The sequence below is a fragment of the Eleginops maclovinus genome, chromosome 14, assembly GCF_036324505.1.
Source record: "Eleginops maclovinus isolate JMC-PN-2008 ecotype Puerto Natales chromosome 14, JC_Emac_rtc_rv5, whole genome shotgun sequence".
Taxonomy (NCBI): domain Eukaryota; kingdom Metazoa; phylum Chordata; class Actinopteri; order Perciformes; family Eleginopidae; genus Eleginops; species Eleginops maclovinus.
The window spans coordinates 3,582,650-3,601,095 of NC_086362.1; the positions used below are offsets into that span (position 1 = coordinate 3,582,650).

An 18,446-nucleotide genomic window follows, 5' to 3' on the forward strand; every position below is an offset into this window, starting at 1 on the left:
CCTGTTGTAAATCGTGTCAATACGAAAGAAGAAAGAACAGCTTGTGCTTCACACTTGTATGTTTAGGTACAGGCTGCTTGTTTTTGTCAAAACTGGATGTGGAGAAGTGGAAACCAAACAACTTGAGAAGCATTGTTTTGATTTACAAACATGCAGTTTCACAGAGAATGTGATGAAATGATCTCACTTTAAAGAACATTCAGATTCTAAACAACGGCAGTAATCAGACTAGGCCAACATACACCCACACAGTGTTGTAAAAACATACATTTATTTACACAAGATGACATATTTCAGTCACAACCACTAGACAAATGGGCTTGTTGTAGCAAGTGAAGAATAATAATAATATACTTCAAGAATGGTTGTGCAATGTCACTCGTGATAAATGGTTGATTAAGGCGTAGGGAGTTTTACATCAATGTGGGGAATTCAAAGGACTATATGTTTCCATATAGAGATGCTAAATAATATTGCCAAAACAGGGCCCCTTTATTTTTACTGCAAACAACTGCAAGTACATCTTGGCCACATACTGTATATGCAATTCATCACGGTTACATTCTATTAAAAATATACATTTAATTCAATCAGAAATATAAAGTTGATCAAATGAAATCTGCAAACTTGTATTTTTCTGTACTTGGTGATTGTTAATGTTCTGATTTGGGTGTGTGCCTTTGTGGTTTTGGTATCAGCAGATACACCCTGCAGGGAGAACAAAAGCAGTCAGGTAGGGTAGAGGGAAAACTCGAGAGGTGAGCAGAAACCCTGCGCAGTTTTTGCTAAAGTCGTGCATGCATATAAATAAAAGGTGGGCATTAAACATGATAAATTAGATCAAAGTTGTCATAGAACTTTAAAGGAAATGTGACCTTTTTATATTAACATGTTGCAATGCTGGTAGAAGCTGTGTCTAGTTGTGTTTCCAATACATTTTTGCACATATTAAAGACACGTTTTTATTTTTGTAATTCACAGAAGTTACACGAATATTTAGTATCCAATTTAATCTCTAAATGCTGGTGAAAATGGTGAAAATATAACATTTAAAACAACATTTTTAGATTTTTGATAAACAGATAAAATAAATATATTAAATATTAAAAATAAATGAAAAACATCCCAATTAAATCACAGAAAACCAAATCTAAATAAATGAATTTTTAATTGCTATGTCATTTGTGTGAAGAGACTTTTTAATACTTGTTTTACTGGCAGTAATGGGCCTCAATAGACACGCTTCGTCACACCCAAGAGCCTTGAGTACCGGGGGTTGAGTTTTGGGGACCGACTGGTCGGATTTGCCTTACCGAACCACCCATGGTAAGGACCTATCATGGGGAGGACCGGACCCGCCCCCGAGTCACAGTGGGCCAGCCTGTCAGACGGAGAAGGGGGCGGGACAGGTGAGGAGGAGAGCGTGTACAAGAAAGATAAGGATGGGCAGTTCTTCTGGAAGGTGTGTGCTTCGCCATGTGTTAGAAAGAAACAAGTAAAGTTTGTTTTTAGTCAGTTATCGTCGTGTTTTCGGGATTCATTTCACGTTTTTTGAGCCGAGTACCTTTGCAAACGTCAACCGTTACTTTTTAAAAAACGTACGAACGAACGTACTATTTTTAAATTCGACTGCACGAGACCCTTCGGTTGGTTTTCAAAGAAGCGAGCCTTTGTCAGCGCACAGGATCGACTTTAGTATTTAAAAACAACGTATCCTCGAAGCGTGAAGGAGTGTGGATACCTTTTCCTGACTTTTAGAAGTTCTTTTTTGGGTACACTACTTTCCCCGTAGCCATGGAGAGGAACGGCAGTCAATCAGCAACGCGGACACATCCGTTTTATCATGAGTTGAAGATGACCCGTGCGCAGAGGATAAGGGTAATGTTCATATTTGTTTCTAAAAAGTATAAAGATATTTATAAATAACAAGTACTGTTAATAAAATGGCAATAGAAGTACAACCATAACCTGCCACCTGAAACTAATCTGGCAGTAATTAACAGTGATGTAATACAACAAAAGTACATTTACTCAAGTACTGTACTTAAGTACAATTGAGGAACTTGTACTTTAAATGAGTATCTCTACCTAATTTGCACTTACACGAAATTTCATACTTTTACTTCACTACATGTATAATTATAGCTATTTAGTTACATTGCACTTTAGTTACACCTGGAGAAAATTCACAAGCTACCCTGCAATATACACAGTGATTAAAATGAGCTTCACGAGATTTTATGACACTTTAATGTAAACGTATATGTTATTCTGAAATGGGCCAATACTTTTACTTTTAGTACTTTAAGTATATTTTGATGCTAATACTTTTCTACTTTTAATTGAGTAACATTTTGCAGGACCTTTACCTGTTACAGAGTATTCCTACACTCTGGTACTTTTACTGAAGTATCTGAGTATCTTTTCCACCTCTAGCCAGAGTTGTCCTCTGTACAGACTTCCTACCTAAACATTAACGTCCAATATGTTTAAATGCCGTGCTTTGAGTCAGTGGGATCAGGGGGCTATATTTGGACATCTGTTTAAACTCATGGTTTCCCTTCTATGGTCATTTTTTACATGCCTTATTTCTGGGTTTTTTTCACAAGATTTTTTTAAGGGAACAAAGAGTCTCTCACATTTCACTCTCTGACTTTAAGGCAGAAGCAAAACAGCCAAATCATGAATGTGTTTCAGGCACAGGCTGGCTTGTCAGAAGAGAACAACATGCCACAGAGTTACATAACTCTATGACTGACACGTTAGTAGAGCTGAGCCACATGGCTCACATTGGTGTCATGATGTTTACAGGAATATTTATCCCATTCCCATGCATCTAAGACCACTGTAATGTATGGTTAATCCAGCGATAAGTGTGGACTGACACCTTTTTAAGTTGATATACAATACAATCGTAACAGCTTTACATTCACGTATGAAATCCAAAGACTTAAGAGATGTTGTTAAGCCATTTTTATGTAGCTTCAAAGTTCCTGTGCACCTACATGATGTTTTAAATGATCTGCAATGATTAAAATGATTGTTAAAGTCCTTTTTTATGCAAAGATGACCCCTCAAATATGAAGATTTTCTGTGTTTCTTTGTTTTTTTTCACATTAAAATACATCTCTTTGGGTTTTGGACTGTCACAGCAACACAACTAAACATGTGATCCTGGGATTTGATAAACTGGGATGAACATCTTTCAGTATTTTCTGAAATGAATCCGTTTATTTTATAAAATTGTCCGATTAATTTGTTATTTTCCACCGTAATTTAAACTACTGTCTTTCCTCTCCTGATCTCCAGGGTATCATCCTGGGCAGCGTCCTCTTCCCTCTTCGCATCATCCTGACGGCCCTCCTCTTCCTCATGATGTGGCCCCTGTCGCGGCTCCGATCCGCCGGCCTGTCTGCGGAGGAGCGCTCTCGGCCCATCACGGGATGGCGGCACTGGCTCCTCCACCCGATCATCTTGTTTCTGAGCCGATCCGCCTTCTTCTGCCTGGGCTTCCTGTGGACGAAGGTCAAAGGTCGCCGGGCGGACTTGAAGGAGGCACCGGTGCTGGTGGTGGCACCCCACAGCGGCTTTCTGGACATGGTGGTTCTGATGCAGACGGAGCTGGCTACGGTGGTGTCGCGGTCAGAGAACACAAGCCTGCCCGTTGTAGGAGGTGAGGCACACACACACACTCACACACACACCACACAAACCACAAACCACACCACACACACCGCACACACACAGGAACCTGCTTTAGTTGTTGTTCCAGCTTCTAATACAGCACACAAATGAAATCTGATCATACTCTCCCGCCTATAATGTTTGATATAAGCCAATCTTCATCATAATCGTTTGTTTTCTCCTGGTGTCGCGGTCCTGGCTCTAGATAAGCTTTGAATTATCATGATCAAAACGTACAATCAAAGTTAATATGAACATATGGAAACAAATTCATTGACTGCAGAGGGTTTAAAGGAATTCTTGTTTTTATACCAACCATTTGGATTAGATGACAAAAGCTGGAGTCTGGAAAGTTTGGTAAAGTGTTTTAAAATGTCTTAAATTTTACTTTAAAAAAACAGTTCAAACCCTGAATAATTACCAAGTTAATGGATGGTTAAAAAAGAGCTGAAACTTTGATCAAGCAATTTGATTTAAAAAATGAGAAAGGAAGTCACTTACACCTAATGTTTTTCTTATAAATCTTCTCTTTATTGTTATATTAATGTGTGGAAATTGAATATCTGCTGTTTTAGCCCCCCCTTCAGTCTCCAGTTGTAGTGTAGGTCATGCATGCAGGTGTGAATGACATTGAGTGTTTAAAGTGTCAGTGGCACACTGTGCTCTGTCCAGTGGGAAAAGGGTTTGCCTGTCCCATTGTAAGAAAGTACTCAACTGTTAACACGGTTTGCTGGTGTACCTTCTTCCTCTTCATACTTGTATCTGCGTCATTTTCTACTAGGGGACAGACAGAACAGAGGAAACCTGAAGAAAAAGCAATATCACTTTGAGGGCACATAATCGAAGACAGGCTGAGAAAAGTGTAAATGTTTTACTTTGAATCTTGAGAGAAGTGGAGCGTTCACCCTGCCAAAAAATCTGGTATTGTTTGTTACTGTGCAACTGTCAGAGTGCCTGGATGACATAATGTTTGCCCAAATGAATGTTTAAATAGACTGCCAGGGAAAGCTCAACTCAAGTATGAGCCAAAAAATCAGAGCAAGATTTTGAGAAGAGCGGTAGAGAAATATTAGAGTACGCGAGGAAGTCCAAAGATAAACAAGTGCCTCAGCCTGCTGGCTTCCAAACTGCTCTGCCTGCTTTGGCACTTCCTGGCTTGCTTTCTTGGCAGGCTCTCTTCCCCCCACTCCTCCCTTTTGGTTCTGGTTCTGATTTTTCCTTTTGTTGTTTTCTAACCGTTCTGTTCTTGTTTACGTCTCAGCCCTGCTGGAGTTCAACCAGTCAGTAATGGTGAGCAGGAAGGATCCGGAGTCGAGGAGAAAGGCGGTCGCTCAGGTGACAGAGAGGCTGACCTCCGGCGGCTACTGGCCTCAGGTGAGAAACCTTCTGTAGACGGGAGATAATTTGCTGCTGCATCTTGGGTTTATTTTGGTGGAAACATAAATAAATGTTCTGCTCTAAAGTCTTGTTTACAGAACCAGTAATGACCACACACTATCAGAACACTTTGCAGTATTCTGGCACTTCATGTTCTCTCAAAGTCAATCTGTTTTTGGATGTATGTCATAAACAGACTTCGAAGTATCGTTCTACAGTATTAAATAAATCAGATGGTAAAACTCTGATTCGCTTTTTGTTGAGGAAACAACTAGAGTTGCTTCCAAGTTGGCCTTAAAAATGAGGTCATCCCCGCAGTGCTCGATTAGAGGAATGCCCCAAATGACAACAACAACAACAGTGCAAACCTCCCCGAAACCGTTAAGTCTTTGCTTGTTATGGCTTCTCATCTCTGATTCAGCCCAAGCAAACAGCTGATCGAGATTAGATAAAGAATTTTGTTTTGGAACTGGAGTGGAGCAACACATGTGTCTGCCTCCAGGAATTACATGTTGGACAGAAGACACACAGTGGCGGTAGATTTCTGTAAACTCACCTGCTCATAAATCACATGTCTTAACTCTTTGGCTAGATGCTGATGTTTCCTGAGGGAACCACGACTAACGGCAGCTGCTTAATCAAATTCAAACCTGGTGAGAACACGTCTTTTCTCTTCATGTCAGCACCTAGCACAGTTTGTTTCCCCGTTTTGAACAAATCTCACAGGAATGAGTGGCATGAAAGGGAAAAGGGCGTAGCAGCTCATTGTTTTGCTTCTGGTAAAACTCTCCTGGGACGCTCTTTAACATTCCTGTCCATCTCGTTTTTATTTCTCAATGTCGGCAGGTGCCTTCCTCGCGGGCGTCCCTGTCCAACCGGTTCTGTTGCGTTACCCCAACAAGCTGGTGAGTGGAGTCATCGAGGTGTTTCTGTAGCTGTCTGTACTCCTAAAGACCTGACCTTTCTGTCGACTCCTTTACCTTTTCTTCATTTTAATCCTGAGTGACTCAGGACAAAGTACTTTATTTAAACTCGCTGTAATTTTCTGTCTCTTGAAGTTAATGTCCAGGAACGTTAACATCAGAATTGGTTTTATTTTATACAGCATGTCATGTAAAAGAAGGATTTTACCTCAAATCATTTGTGAATTTAATAAGAGAGGTGTACGACAATATTCAAACATGTATCTTATATCAATAATTATCAAGAGTTTTAAAAGGCATTGAGGTACACTACTTAATTCCAATGTAACAGAAATAAAGAACATTTACTATAGTGACAAGATCATTTGAAAACAGGAAGTCAACTTTGTGTTTGTGTTAGAGGAAACAACATCAGCACTTTGTTGACCTCATCTAAAAGGGCGGAAGTCCAAACAAATGGGTAATTTTAAAATGTGAGCGATGATCTGAAAGGATAACAGATCCTAAACTTTCTCAGAACAACAGTCCCACTGTTTTCTTCCTCAGTTCACCAACCTGCAGGACATGATTCCCTCACAGGGGCGGGCTTTGTTCTGCTGCAGTTTGTTTTGAAAAAAACTCTTACTCATTTGTGATTTCCTTGTTCCTTTCCCTGTGTGTACACTACAGTCCCATCCGTTCTTATGTTTTAATAAAAAAAGCATAATTAGTATTATTTAGATTTCCACCAGCGCCTGTTATTGTATCTCCCGTCTTGTCCCACAGGATTCCCAATAATGTCAGCCTCCATGTAAATTTTCCCAGGCTGTAGCTGTGTTTATGAACAGACTGTTATATTTGTCCAGGCCACTGTGTTTGCATACTGGAGCTGGGCAGGGTGTGTAAACGGGGCAGAGGGACTGGAATTACACCTGCTATTAAAGAATCCCCACCTCAGTCTGTTACTGAAGATGTTCTGTTCCTCTCCCTCAGGATAGTGTTCGGTGGACGTACAAAGGAACGACCTGGTGAGTGAAGCTCCCCTGTCTCTCGCTCTCTCTCAACTTTCCATGTTTAAAGAGGCCCAATTTCGCTCTTTGGGGCTTTCCCTTTCCTGTAGTGTGTTTTATAGGTTTTAATGCATGTAAATGGTCTGCAAGGACTACAGTCCCTGTGCACACTGTGACAGTATTGTTCCCTGTCTAATATTTGCTCTTTGGTCTGTTAGGGTGGAGACCCTCTGGTACACAACTTCTCAGTTCTACACAAACAGCACTGTTGAGGTAAGCGTTTAACCACATAGTTGACTTGACAAACATGTACGAAAAAACGACTTTGTTATATTTGACTGTAAAGAGGAACATAACACCTTGCTGAAAATGTGGTAGCGTGATGTAGAGGTGTACTAGGTTCACTGTGAGTATAGTAACAGGTGCAGCACATGACTAATCCTCACCAGCAGTAGTGTGTTCAAAGGTGTATCACACATACAGGAGAGGTCAGTACTTAAGCCTGGTGTAATTTCCTCTTTAAAACAAAAGAATTGAAGGTGTGACAATTTAAATCCAGCCTGGGTTTACCTGCTGTACGTGCTACTGTATTAAGTGTGTGTGTGTGTTGCAGTTCCTGCCAGTTTACACCCCATCTGAGGAGGAGAAGAGAGACCCCAACCTGTACGCAGACAATGTGCAGAAACTCATGGCCAAGTGAGTCACACTATATTCAGATGCTTTATGATCTATATCCGCCACTCTGTGTGTCACTGTGTCAGTTAGAGCATTAAGTGATTTAAGATAAGATTAGGCTTTGTTTATTCCCACAGGGGGAAAGCAGGTTATGTAGCACCACAAGGAGGGAGTAGGTACAGATAAACAGTGAGAAGATGTTGTGTAGTGTAGCATAAACGGTTCTAAATATCGTATTGTCATTTATTGGCTGTACAAAACTGACTTTATATTCTCAAGCTGGGTTCTTGGTGTTGTTGTTGTTTAACACTGCTGCCATTAGATATGAATATAGAGCAATATGTTACTCTAAAACTGAAGGTACAGAGTTCAAGCCAGCATTTTTTTCTGGCTATTCTTACCCACAGTCCTTTGCAATTGTATGCAAGCTGCGTGGAACAGTATGTGCTTTAAGGTTAGCTGAGCTATATTTAGCTGACCACCGTTCAGCAGAGACTACATATTATACTGGATGTCTGCTGTCTCTTATGATGCCTGTTTCTGCTGTGCTGCAGGGCCCTGGGGGTGCCGTCCACAGAATATGTGATGGAGGGCCGAGTGCCTGTCAATAAGGTGGGGGGCCTGTCCCTCCCAATCGATTCCCCTGCCAGGGAAATGCTCTCGCTGTTGCACAAAAACAGGTAAGATGAGATTTCCTGCTCTCAGTCCTGTTAAAAGTTGTAGCTCCTTCTCTGTCTCACCATCTCTCTCTCTCAGTCTGGAAGCACATGAAGTGGAAGCAGCGCTCGACAGAATGATTGACAGGTGTCAGTCAGGGGCTCAGGGGTCAAAGTGCAGCACCGAGGAGCTCGCCTCCATCCTCGGGCTGACGGACGGACAGACAGCCGGCACCATCTGCAGCCTGTACTCCAAGGTACTGTCTGCTGACATCACCTCCTTAGGCTTTTTGCAATCTGTGTTGTTGTTGTTATTCACTTACCGGTTCAATAAAGTACTGAATGTTCTCTCTAACGTTATACGTTTGATGCGTCTTCTATGCATGTTATTGCATGTCTAGTATAAGGTTTTTCTCAATCAAAATGTGACTTCAAAGCCTTCATACTGCTCCCTGATACAGTTTAACACTCTTCAGAGGCAAATGAGCACTTGTAGATATTCTATATGATGTGTGCTGAACTGGAACATGCCTTCAAATATCATACCTCTAATATAACAGATTAAACCTAAAGAACACGATGCTCCAAAGTTATGAGACTGTGCAAAGCAGCCAGGCTCATGACTGCCAGGGGGAGCTAACCTGCAAGCTCCATAGCTTTTAAAGTCATTTACTTATCAGCAAAGTAATTTAACAGCAGTTTCTGTTTGCAATAATCTCAAGAAACCTCCTTGTGTTTTCAGGATGAATCTGTGGACCTGAGGCAGATCTATTTAAGTGTTGCCGCTCTGTCAGGATGTGTCAGCTTCAGCTCACTGCTGCACACGGCTTTTACTGTAAGTGTTTTATTTACAGCATTTGATTTGTCCTCCGATAAAGAACCCTTTCATAATGCAGCTGATCCAATGTGTCAAGGACATCTTACTTCTCTTTCTTCTTCTAAATGCACTGTGTTTGTAACCCAGCTGTTTGACACAGAGGGCACAGGCAGTCTGAGTGCAGAGCAGCTGTCAGGCCTCATGGGGGCGCTGCTGGGATTCCCTCAGCATCGCACTGCAGAGCTCTACACTCAGGCCTCCGATGAAGGCCAGCTAACTGAAGGTGAGGAGCTTTAAGCAATCAGTTAGGTATAAAAATACTTTACTATCCACTAGCGCCTGCAGCAGGACCTGTGATGCACCAGACTCTTGTCAGATTGATCAAATTGTCATCTTGTTACATTGAGTTCAGCAAGAACATGTGGTATCAATAGTTTTTGGTAGTTAATTAAGGACTTGTATTCGACAAAATGAGAATTATTTGTGTAGGCCACTCACACACCAGCTTAAACACAACAAAAACTAAATGTTTTAAAGTATAATCTGTAACTTGGATATAACATTTACTTCTTCAACGCTAAATACCTTTTTAAGTCTGTCCTGTTTCTCCTTATTTCTCTCTCTAAATCATTTAGTGATGTGATGCATCAAAGGCATCTGACTCTTCCCTGAACATGTGCGTTGCTTCAGGTGATAATTAAGTGTCAAAAAACATTGAAATCCTCCTTAAATCCGCCTCGCTGTTCACAGAAAATCTGCTGCGAGTGCTGACGACCCACCCAACCTATCAGAGGGTGGTGAAGGAGTACCTGCAGCCCGAGGAGGCGGGCTCTCAGCTGGCCAACGGGAAGGCCGGGAACAACAACAGGAACATGCAAAACGGCAACAGATCCGTCCACTCCAAGAAGTTTGAATAGGCAATAACACAAAATAGGATGTTTAGTTTGGTGTGTGTGTGTGTGTGTGTGTGTGTGTGTGTGTGTGTGTGTGTGTGTGTGTGTGTGTGTGTGTGTGTGTGTGTGTGTGTGTGTGTGTGTGTGTGTGTGTGTGTGTGTGTGTGTGTGTGTGTGTGTGTGTGTGTGTGTGTGTGTGTGTGTGTGTGTGTGTTTTAAATCTATATTATAGCAACCATACTTGCAAAACCAAAGAATGACCTACATTATGAATACAGGTGTGCGTGTGTGTGACATTCGTGTTTACGGTGTACGTGCGTGTGTGTGACGTTCGTGTTTACGGTGTATATTCCACAATAACCCAAGAGAAACACGTGTTGGTCCAAACCCTCTGTGATGTTGAAGCCATAAAATGTCTTATTTATAGAACTCCTTCCTGTGTACATTGAATGTTTTTATAGCGGGGACAGTGGTACGTGTAAAAAGAGACTCTGTAAATCAAACGTTTATTTTGTGTAATTCTTACGTCTGTTAGTCTGAATACTGTTTTATATTTAACAAATAATTAAACTGTGAATTATTTTTAGTAATGAGTTTTTTTTTTCACACCATCGCATTTATTTTTCTTCTCCAAACATTAACTGCCGATCCTCCTTCCACTCCTGAGCTGCAGCCGTCTGCTGCGTGTGTTGGTTCTGCACAAGATGAAGTCTTTGTACTTGGTGGTTAACCTTTTGAAGAGCCGTCTCGTAGGAGGGAAGCTGCTGGGTTTTGTACGACTTGTACTGGTTTCTATCTGACTTCCTGAGTCTCCTTTAAAGGTTTCATGTCCCACTGACATCTCTCCGTCCTTCTTCGCACTACTTCTTGTTAAAGGTAGACTTGGTTCATCGCCAGATCTGTCTCTGGTTCCCTCTTTGACTTTCTCATTCGCTGTCAGCCTACGCTCTTCTCTGTCTGTGTCTGCCTTCCCTCTGCTCTTCCACCTTCCTCTTTTCTTCGGACTTGAGCTTGAGATTTCTGTTTCAATCCCCACATCGTCCGTCTCTTTTACCGCTTCCCTCTCTCCTTGTTCATGCCGCTGTCTTTTCATCGGGTATTCTTCCTCTTCTCCATTTATTCTGTCATCTTCACCTTTCACATCCGCTGTTAGCTTGAGGTTAGCTGATTGATTTGTCGGCTTGTGTTTTTTAATCCCTGTCGTATTTACTGTCCTTTCTGCCACCATTTTTGACCTTAAGCTGTAAAAGTCAAGGTTTGTGACGTCACTCTGTCTATCAGCCGTTCTGCTTTGTTGCTGGGCCTCTGGAGTGGTTACATTTCGGTTTTCCTGGCAGGTTTTCTCAGACGGAGCATCTGTTGTCTCGCTCAGTAGTCCCTCTTTGGGTAATTCTTGTCTACTTTGGTCACCTTTTATCAAGTCTTGAAGGGAATGAGTATCCGTCTGAACTTTTGGACTCTGCAGGGAAAGTTCTGGTAGAGAAACCTTGTCCTCGTTGGTCCTACTCTCCTCCTCTTCATCAGTTCTGCTTCTTTTCAGTGGACTCGAAACCAGGAGAGTCTTTGGTTCAGCTGCTTCCTTCTTCACATTTACTTCGAGGTTGTCAACATCTGTCGTAGGTGAGGACTTCATCTGGTTTCTCTCCATCTCTGGGTTCTTGACTTTCCTCCTGGCTGTGGTGGCAGAAGGAGGAGTCAGCAGCACTTTTTCCTCAGTCGTAATGCTCCTACTTTGTCTTTTTACAAAAGTAAACATTTGAATCTCCTCTTCTTTTGTTTCGTTACTAAGAATTTTCTTTGCTTGTGGCATTGTGTCTAAAAGGGCATTTTCTGCCCCAGTTTCAGTGGTCATATCTGGGTTATCAACCCTATGCGGTTCCCCTCCCTCCATGTTGAGTTTCAGTTGTTCCTTCTCTCCAATCTCTGAATCTGTTTCTGTATTCTGTCTTTCTGTTGCTTGACTCAGCTTTTCAAAATGACTCTCCTCTTGTTTGAATAATTGTCTTCCAACAAACAAGCGTCTTTTCTTCTTCTCATAAACCAGCCTTTGCATTTCTGGGGTAAATTTAGTGGTTTTCTTACCACTCTTTCCAACTGGCTTCCTTTCAACTGCTCCCTCTTTGCTATGTCTCGGTTTCTCCTTCTCAATTTGACCCGTCAGCCTCTGAATGCGTCTGGTGTTTGTCACTACCTTGAGTTTGGTCTTACTTTTCTGATTCTCCTCCTTCCTTTCTTCTGTTGATTTTGTAGCTTTGTCCTTTTCTTGTCTCTCTGTTTCTTCCTGATTCTCTTTCCTGATTTCAGGGGATGCTAAGTCTTCAGAAACTTCAAAAACTGGAGGCTCAGTTTGTTCTTTAGGCACTGAGTGTGATAAATTGACATTTACTGCTTGTGAATCTGACACGAAAGACAAAGTATCTGTCACAGGAACTGCTTCAGGACAAGACGACTTTGAGTCTTTGGTTTTAGTGTTGCATTGTTCCTGAGACTCTCTTATCTGATGCTGAGCTGGAGGGATAAAAGTCAACAAAGGGTCTCTGAAACTAGCCGTAGATTCCTTGCTGGGAATGGTAGAAGGGTCATCATTTGACCCTGAGAAGCTGGAGGTTGAGGGGGACTCAGGAGCAAGAAACTGAAACCGAGCTGACTCTGGGTCTGCCAGGTTCAAGAGGAACATTGCGTCTTCTATTGACTCGTACCACTTCGCTGCATGTTCTTCCACCAATGCACCATCGTCTCTGGCTTCCAGAAGGTGTGAAGCGATGATGGGAGTCAAATCTTCCTTTGGATCTACATTCCTCTGAAGTGAATTTGCCCCATTGTGGTTGGGATTGTCCACTTCTCGCTCTTGTTTTGCAAGGAGGTCAATGGGATCTGGGTCGGAAGAAAGAAGGGAGTCCAGGAACTCTGTATCCAGTGTAAACTCCACCTGCGAACAAGGATGGATGTGGATTAAAACGGAGAGACGATAAACCTTTTCCTTATTAAGAATACTGTTAGCTATGCTGGTTTTAACAGGGTCTTGTCTTCCAATAGCATGCAGATTAGAGGACCAAAGGGCCAAGTGTTTATTCTTTTAATCTAAACTCAAAACAAAATGATCATATTGCCCTGAAAGCCACTCCCTTAGATTCACTGACTGTCAATGAAAATTTGCAACTAAAATAATGATATATTAATGCCATTGACGACTAACCTCTTGGACAAATTTATCATCAGTGCACAGTTCATCCAGATAATCCAGAAACGAAGAGTTGCTCAGAAAGTGTGAGGGTACCAGCGGGGAAAGGGTGGGCAAAACTTCATTTTGTTCTATTATCCCCTGAGTTGGAGTTTCCCCACCGTGGTTTGGATTTATGTACGACTGTGAGCATGGAAGAGGCCAAAACGCTTGCAGTGGTGACGTTTCCTCGAAACAGGAATATTTGTCTTCGGTTACAGGGCCGACGCTGTTGGAGTCGCCCTGGCAAAGGTCAGGCAGCTTCTCCAGGATCTCGTTGCATATCTGATGAAAAAAGAGAACAAAGAAAAACACCTTTGACCTTTTCCTGAAGCATTTCCCCCCAAAACTAAGGCGGCAATTAAATTTTCCAAGCAACATTGTTTCCATAACATTGAATGTTTAAATCTCCAACCTCTTGCACAAGATGGCTACTTGAAAAGTCAGTCGGATCTGGATCTGGATCTGATGAGGTGGCAGGATTCACATTCTCTGTTTTCAGTGTTGACGTCACCTGAGGGAATGAGATGACATTAAAAACAATTTATTATTCCACTTCTGTACTTTTTGCCAGCTTTTAAGGAACAGGAATGGTCACATTTGGAGCAATATCCTCACTTTAAGTTCCAATACTCGTGTGGCCTACATTTCCCATAATGCAACTTTATCGCATCTTTCAAACTCTACAGACCCGGTTGTAAAACGTGCTAAATGTCAGCTCTGAAAGACGCAATACCACAGTAAAGAAAAACTTGGTAATGCTTTTTTCTTACAAACAAACAGCAGCGCTCACTTCTGCATTTCAAAACTGGCACTAAGTGTTGAAATTAGCTCCTTTTTTTTAAAGACAGAAATGTTTTTAAATCATGTTTCATCACCTCTTGCTCTTGTTTTACCAGGGCAAGAAGGTCAATGGGCTCTGGGTCTGAAGGAGGAGGGGAATCCAGGGACTCTGCATCCGGTGTAAAGTCCACCTGCAAACAAAGATGGATGTGGATTAAAACAGAGACGATAAACCTTGTCCTCATTTAGAATACAGTTAGATATTTAGGCTAGTTTTAACAGTGGTCAAATATCAAACCTGCTACAAAAGTTATGATATATAAATGCCATTGACGACTAACCTCTCTGACAAGGTTCTCATCTCTGCACAGTTCATCCAGAAAGTCCAGGAATGAAGAGTACTCCATCCCCAGATTCTCCTCTTCCTCATTTCTTTCCTGCAGAGCCGAATCAAAAATGATGGGGTATTAGTTTTGAAGTACAAACATTACAAAACAATGTTATAAACCCTCCCCAGATTTGATACTATTTCTTATAGAAAGTAACCTGGGTGCAGAAGGAGTCGATGAACTCCTCAATGGATTGTTCTTCCAGTAATTGTTCATCCAAAACATGTGAAGTACCAGGTGATTCCACGGGTGTAATATTCTGATTCTGCTGCTGTTCTGCTGTGAGGAAAGACAGTAATGCTTTTAAGGAAGCAGAGCACTTTGGTTTTAAATTGTGAATAAAACCATTGGAATTTATTTTAGGTATCCTTTTAGGGACAAACCTTGATCTTTATACCAATAGTTGTTGAGACAGCACAAATATCATGATATTACTAGAGGAAAAATTGCTATTAGAGAAGTCACATGATCAGTAAAGCTGGAGGGCTTCATCTTCTGGTGACCATGAATGCTAAAACCAAATTTCATGACAATCAATCAAATAGTTGTCGTAATATTTCCATCTAAACAAAAATTGTGGACTTGATAAACATGGCTTAAAATTCACTCCTATAAATCCTTGACCTCTGACCTTCTGACTTGACCAACATTTTCCCTGACACTGCAGACTCGGGCGTTACATTTAACTGATCGCTGACCTGCTGAGCAGTCCTTTCCCTGGGGTCAAAAGGAAACAAGGTAATACAGAAATCATGAGAGGTCTTATGTAAGCTCTTATATCTGTTGTTTGTGTCTTACATGTCTGCACTGCAGGGCTGATCTACAGGCACCTCCTGCGGACACAAGCACCAGACGGGGTGACCTTCGGGCATGAGGAGCCAGGAGTGACGAGGCAAGCCGGGGCCACGTAACTCCGGTGGACTGATGATGGGAACCAACACACTGGGACCACGAAAAAAATTGGAGTGTGTCCAGCAGACGTCTGGAGGAGAACAGGGCGTGATGATGAGCTCTGGGATGAATCCAGGCTGGGGCAGGATGTTTATGTAGGAGGGGTCATCCTGAGCTTGTTGCGGTTGCATTGGGTTAAATCTCGGGGTCAGATGCTGCATATGTTGATGGTTTGAGTTCATTTGTGGTTGCATGTCTGGATCTGGATTTTCTCTTTCCTGGAGGATTTCTGCAACTATAGGATGTTTCTGTGGCACCAAGTCTACCGGCACCACAGGAAGGTCTGATACATGAACCTGTGCGACCTGGCTCATGACTGTAAGGCGGTCACTTAGGTCGATCTCAGGCAGAGAAAAGAATGCTGGATCCATCTTTATCTGTGGGATGTAACTGAAGGGAAAGTGAAATAACGCAGAGCTGTTAGTGGCAATAAGACACATTTTCTAATCCAGTTTAAAAGAGTGAATGGATTTCATTGTGTTTTTTATATAAACTTACAACACAACTGAAAGCTTTTTCTTCTCTAATAATTATTTATCTTGGATAAAATATGACTGGCTTTAAACCAGTTGTATTTATAATGAAGCTCTAAAATTAATTCAATTTTATAAAAGTGGGATTTGTTTAATTATCAATTAGTGGATTACCTGAGAAATAATTGCAAGTACTTTGATACATTTTACAGTAATTTTTTGATACAGGACAAGCTGTTTTAAGTGATTCAAATATGTTAACTTCCTGCTTTTTCTATTGTATACACTTTTAAGCTGAATATCCGATTGACACTTATCAGTAAACCTTCGATGCTTAATGAAAGAAGTGCATTTAAATAAATTAAAAAACAATGGAAAACGGCCCTTTAGTTTCTGTTTTCACTTTCAGGGATAAATAATACACATTTTTAGGTCAAAGAGTTCACCTACCTTGCATGTGTAAGATGATAAGTCTTTAATACATCAGTTTGCATCTGCAGTATGTTTTAAAACTAAACTGAGTTGATTTGTTTATTTTTAAATAAAAGTTCTTTTAGAAACATTCTAAACACATTTTAATTTCATTCATTTTTTTTACATTTATTGTTTTATAATGAGGAAGCGCCATTCATTTACATTTTTCACAGATATAACTTTTTCTTTTCGGACGCTGAATAAAGTGGTTTATATTATTAAACACCATTTCCCAGGATGCCAAGCGCCCTCAATTCTAAACCGGATATCCGCCCTGGAAAGCGAGCGAGGAGAAGCTTCACCACACGTGGATATCGGAGCAGAAAAAGCGTGTTAGCCGCAATCTTTGCAATTTTTTGATATAAAACCATCGCTTTGATATATTTTGAATCGTTAAAACAATAACGTCGAGATGTTTCTGCAGTTTTACCTAAACGAGGACGGGGACAGAGTCTACACTCTCAAGGTAACTTAAACGCGGTGTTTACGTTTTTCCTTTCCAACTTTATGCTGTATAAATGTATGTTATGTCCTCATTTAGATAGCTTCACCTTACCCTGTGCACATATATATCATTATTGTGGCTTATTTGAATAACTATAATGTACTCTTGCTCCAAAAAAAAAAAGAAGCTTACGTTACTTTAGCTAGCTGCTTCGGTTCAACACATTAAATGTATCTTGTAATTTTCTAAATAAACTTCAGGTTTCTAAAGAATGCTTGTTATTATTTCTTACAATATCAAACACCGAAGGAGAAAATATAATTAATGCTCTGTACAGGTGACTTGCACCTTGAGATATGTATGGACTGCTTGAAATAACTACTTTTAAAGTCTTATCAATCCAGGGGTAATACAAATGGTGTTTCTCTCCCTAGCTATAACATTGAAATAAGCAGCAACCAGAATTCAAATATCTCTTGACAAAAAAGGATGCCGCTAATACAGTCTGTCCATTATGATACAAGTCTTGTAGGGCCTAGCAATGTTTGGATTATTCAAATCACCCTTGACTGTATTAGTTTGGGGGGTTTAGATTTGTTTCTGTCAAACCATCACAACAATATATTTTGCAGGACACAGAAAAAACACACATTTTCTGTGTCCCCACACTGACATTTCGTGTTTTCTTTGTCTTTTCCACCAACAGAAGAATACTGCTAATGGGGAGCCCACCAGCTCGGCCCACCCAGCTCGCTTCTCCCCAGACGACAAGTTCTCCCGACACCGGGTGACGGTGAAGAAACGCTTCAACCTCCTGCTGACTCAGCAGCCCAGACCGATCCTGTAAACAGGCGCTGAAGAGACGGAGGGACGGATGGATGGAAATCAGACCAAGAAATGGAGGAATGCAGGCCAAGATGGGACTGTCAAATAAAACACATTCAGAGTCACATCTTAAACATAAATCTGGGATATGTTTTGTGTTTCGCCCACATGTAGGGTGCAGTTCATTTGTGGACATCAGCTGCCGTTTTGGATTTTATTTTTATGTACTGTAATTTGATGACATTCATTTGAGGATGATGTTACATTTGTGTTTTCTTGCTGAATAAATGTTTGGACGATTATCATGTGGGGTGGATCATTTGTTATGGCTTTGAGTCCCCAGATCTCAAACACCTATTATAGATTTTCCACAGTTCCAAGATTTTTCCACTTCATTGCAATGTGTTGTCTACAAAAATGTCAACATCAGATTTTGGTGAAAAGGGGAAGATGCATTTAGAAAGTTACCTTCTCAATAATTACTCCAATAATATAACGGGAACCTTATGGCATACAATTCATTCATAATGATCCTGCAGGAAAAATGCCTTTCTTTACCCATTTTAGTACAAAACAAATGAATCTTACACAGTTCCCTCCAGATTACTAGTAGACTCTTCTTCCTGATCTATACAAACCAACACAACCCACATCTGAGCTGCAGCTACATTTAAAAAAAGTTATCTTTTTCCAATTTTCTGCAGAAGCACTTCAAACTCAAAGGAGTACACTCACAAGACTGGTGCTTCATGTACAGTACACACTAATTTAAGCTTCTGTCTAAAAAATCATTACCAAATGGAAACGTCACAGTACACCAGTATTCGTGAAAATATACCTCTTCAAAAATTGCCATATTGTATGAATTTTAC

General features: G+C 41.0%; 1 protein-coding gene and 1 long non-coding RNA gene across 3 annotated transcripts; both read left to right on the top strand.

The window, feature by feature from the left end:
- The first annotated feature begins 1,425 nt into the window (after positions 1 to 1,425).
- On the top strand, positions 1,426 to 10,600 carry lpcat4 (lysophosphatidylcholine acyltransferase 4). 2 transcript variants are annotated; one of them, XM_063900570.1, is made up of 13 exons: positions 1,427 to 1,878; positions 3,310 to 3,673; positions 4,946 to 5,058; positions 5,654 to 5,714; positions 5,908 to 5,966; positions 6,957 to 6,991; positions 7,192 to 7,246; positions 7,587 to 7,669; positions 8,203 to 8,328; positions 8,405 to 8,561; positions 9,047 to 9,139; positions 9,269 to 9,404; positions 9,872 to 10,600. In XM_063900570.1, exons 1-13 carry the CDS (start codon positions 1,795 to 1,797, stop codon positions 10,036 to 10,038), a joined length of 1,533 nt encoding a protein of 510 aa, XP_063756640.1. In that variant the 5' UTR covers positions 1,427 to 1,794; the 3' UTR covers positions 10,039 to 10,600. The 2 variants fall into 2 exon arrangements, with proteins under 2 accessions (XP_063756641.1, XP_063756640.1); XM_063900571.1 differs by lacking the exons at positions 5,654 to 5,714; positions 5,908 to 5,966 and having other exon boundaries at positions 1,426 to 1,878.
- Positions 10,601 to 11,651: 1,051 nt separating this feature from the next.
- On the top strand, positions 11,652 to 16,399 carry LOC134875866 (uncharacterized). The gene is made up of 2 exons (XR_010167297.1): positions 11,652 to 14,481; positions 15,074 to 16,399. It is a non-coding gene; the product is annotated as an uncharacterized LOC134875866 (long non-coding RNA).
- Positions 16,400 to 18,446: the final 2,047 nt, after the last annotated feature.

Bases quoted from the DNA above. Each gene is read 5' to 3' on its own strand.
- lpcat4 (XM_063900570.1), top strand. From the start codon at position 1,795: ATGGAGAGGAACGGCAGTCAATCAGCAACGCGGACACATCCGTTTTAT. The intron at 5,715-5,907 runs GTGAGAACACGT...CAATGTCGGCAG, and splicing joins CTTAATCAAATTCAAACCTG to GTGCCTTCCTCGCGGGCGTC. The intron at 5,967-6,956 runs GTGAGTGGAGTC...CCTCTCCCTCAG, and splicing joins TGCGTTACCCCAACAAGCTG to GATAGTGTTCGGTGGACGTA.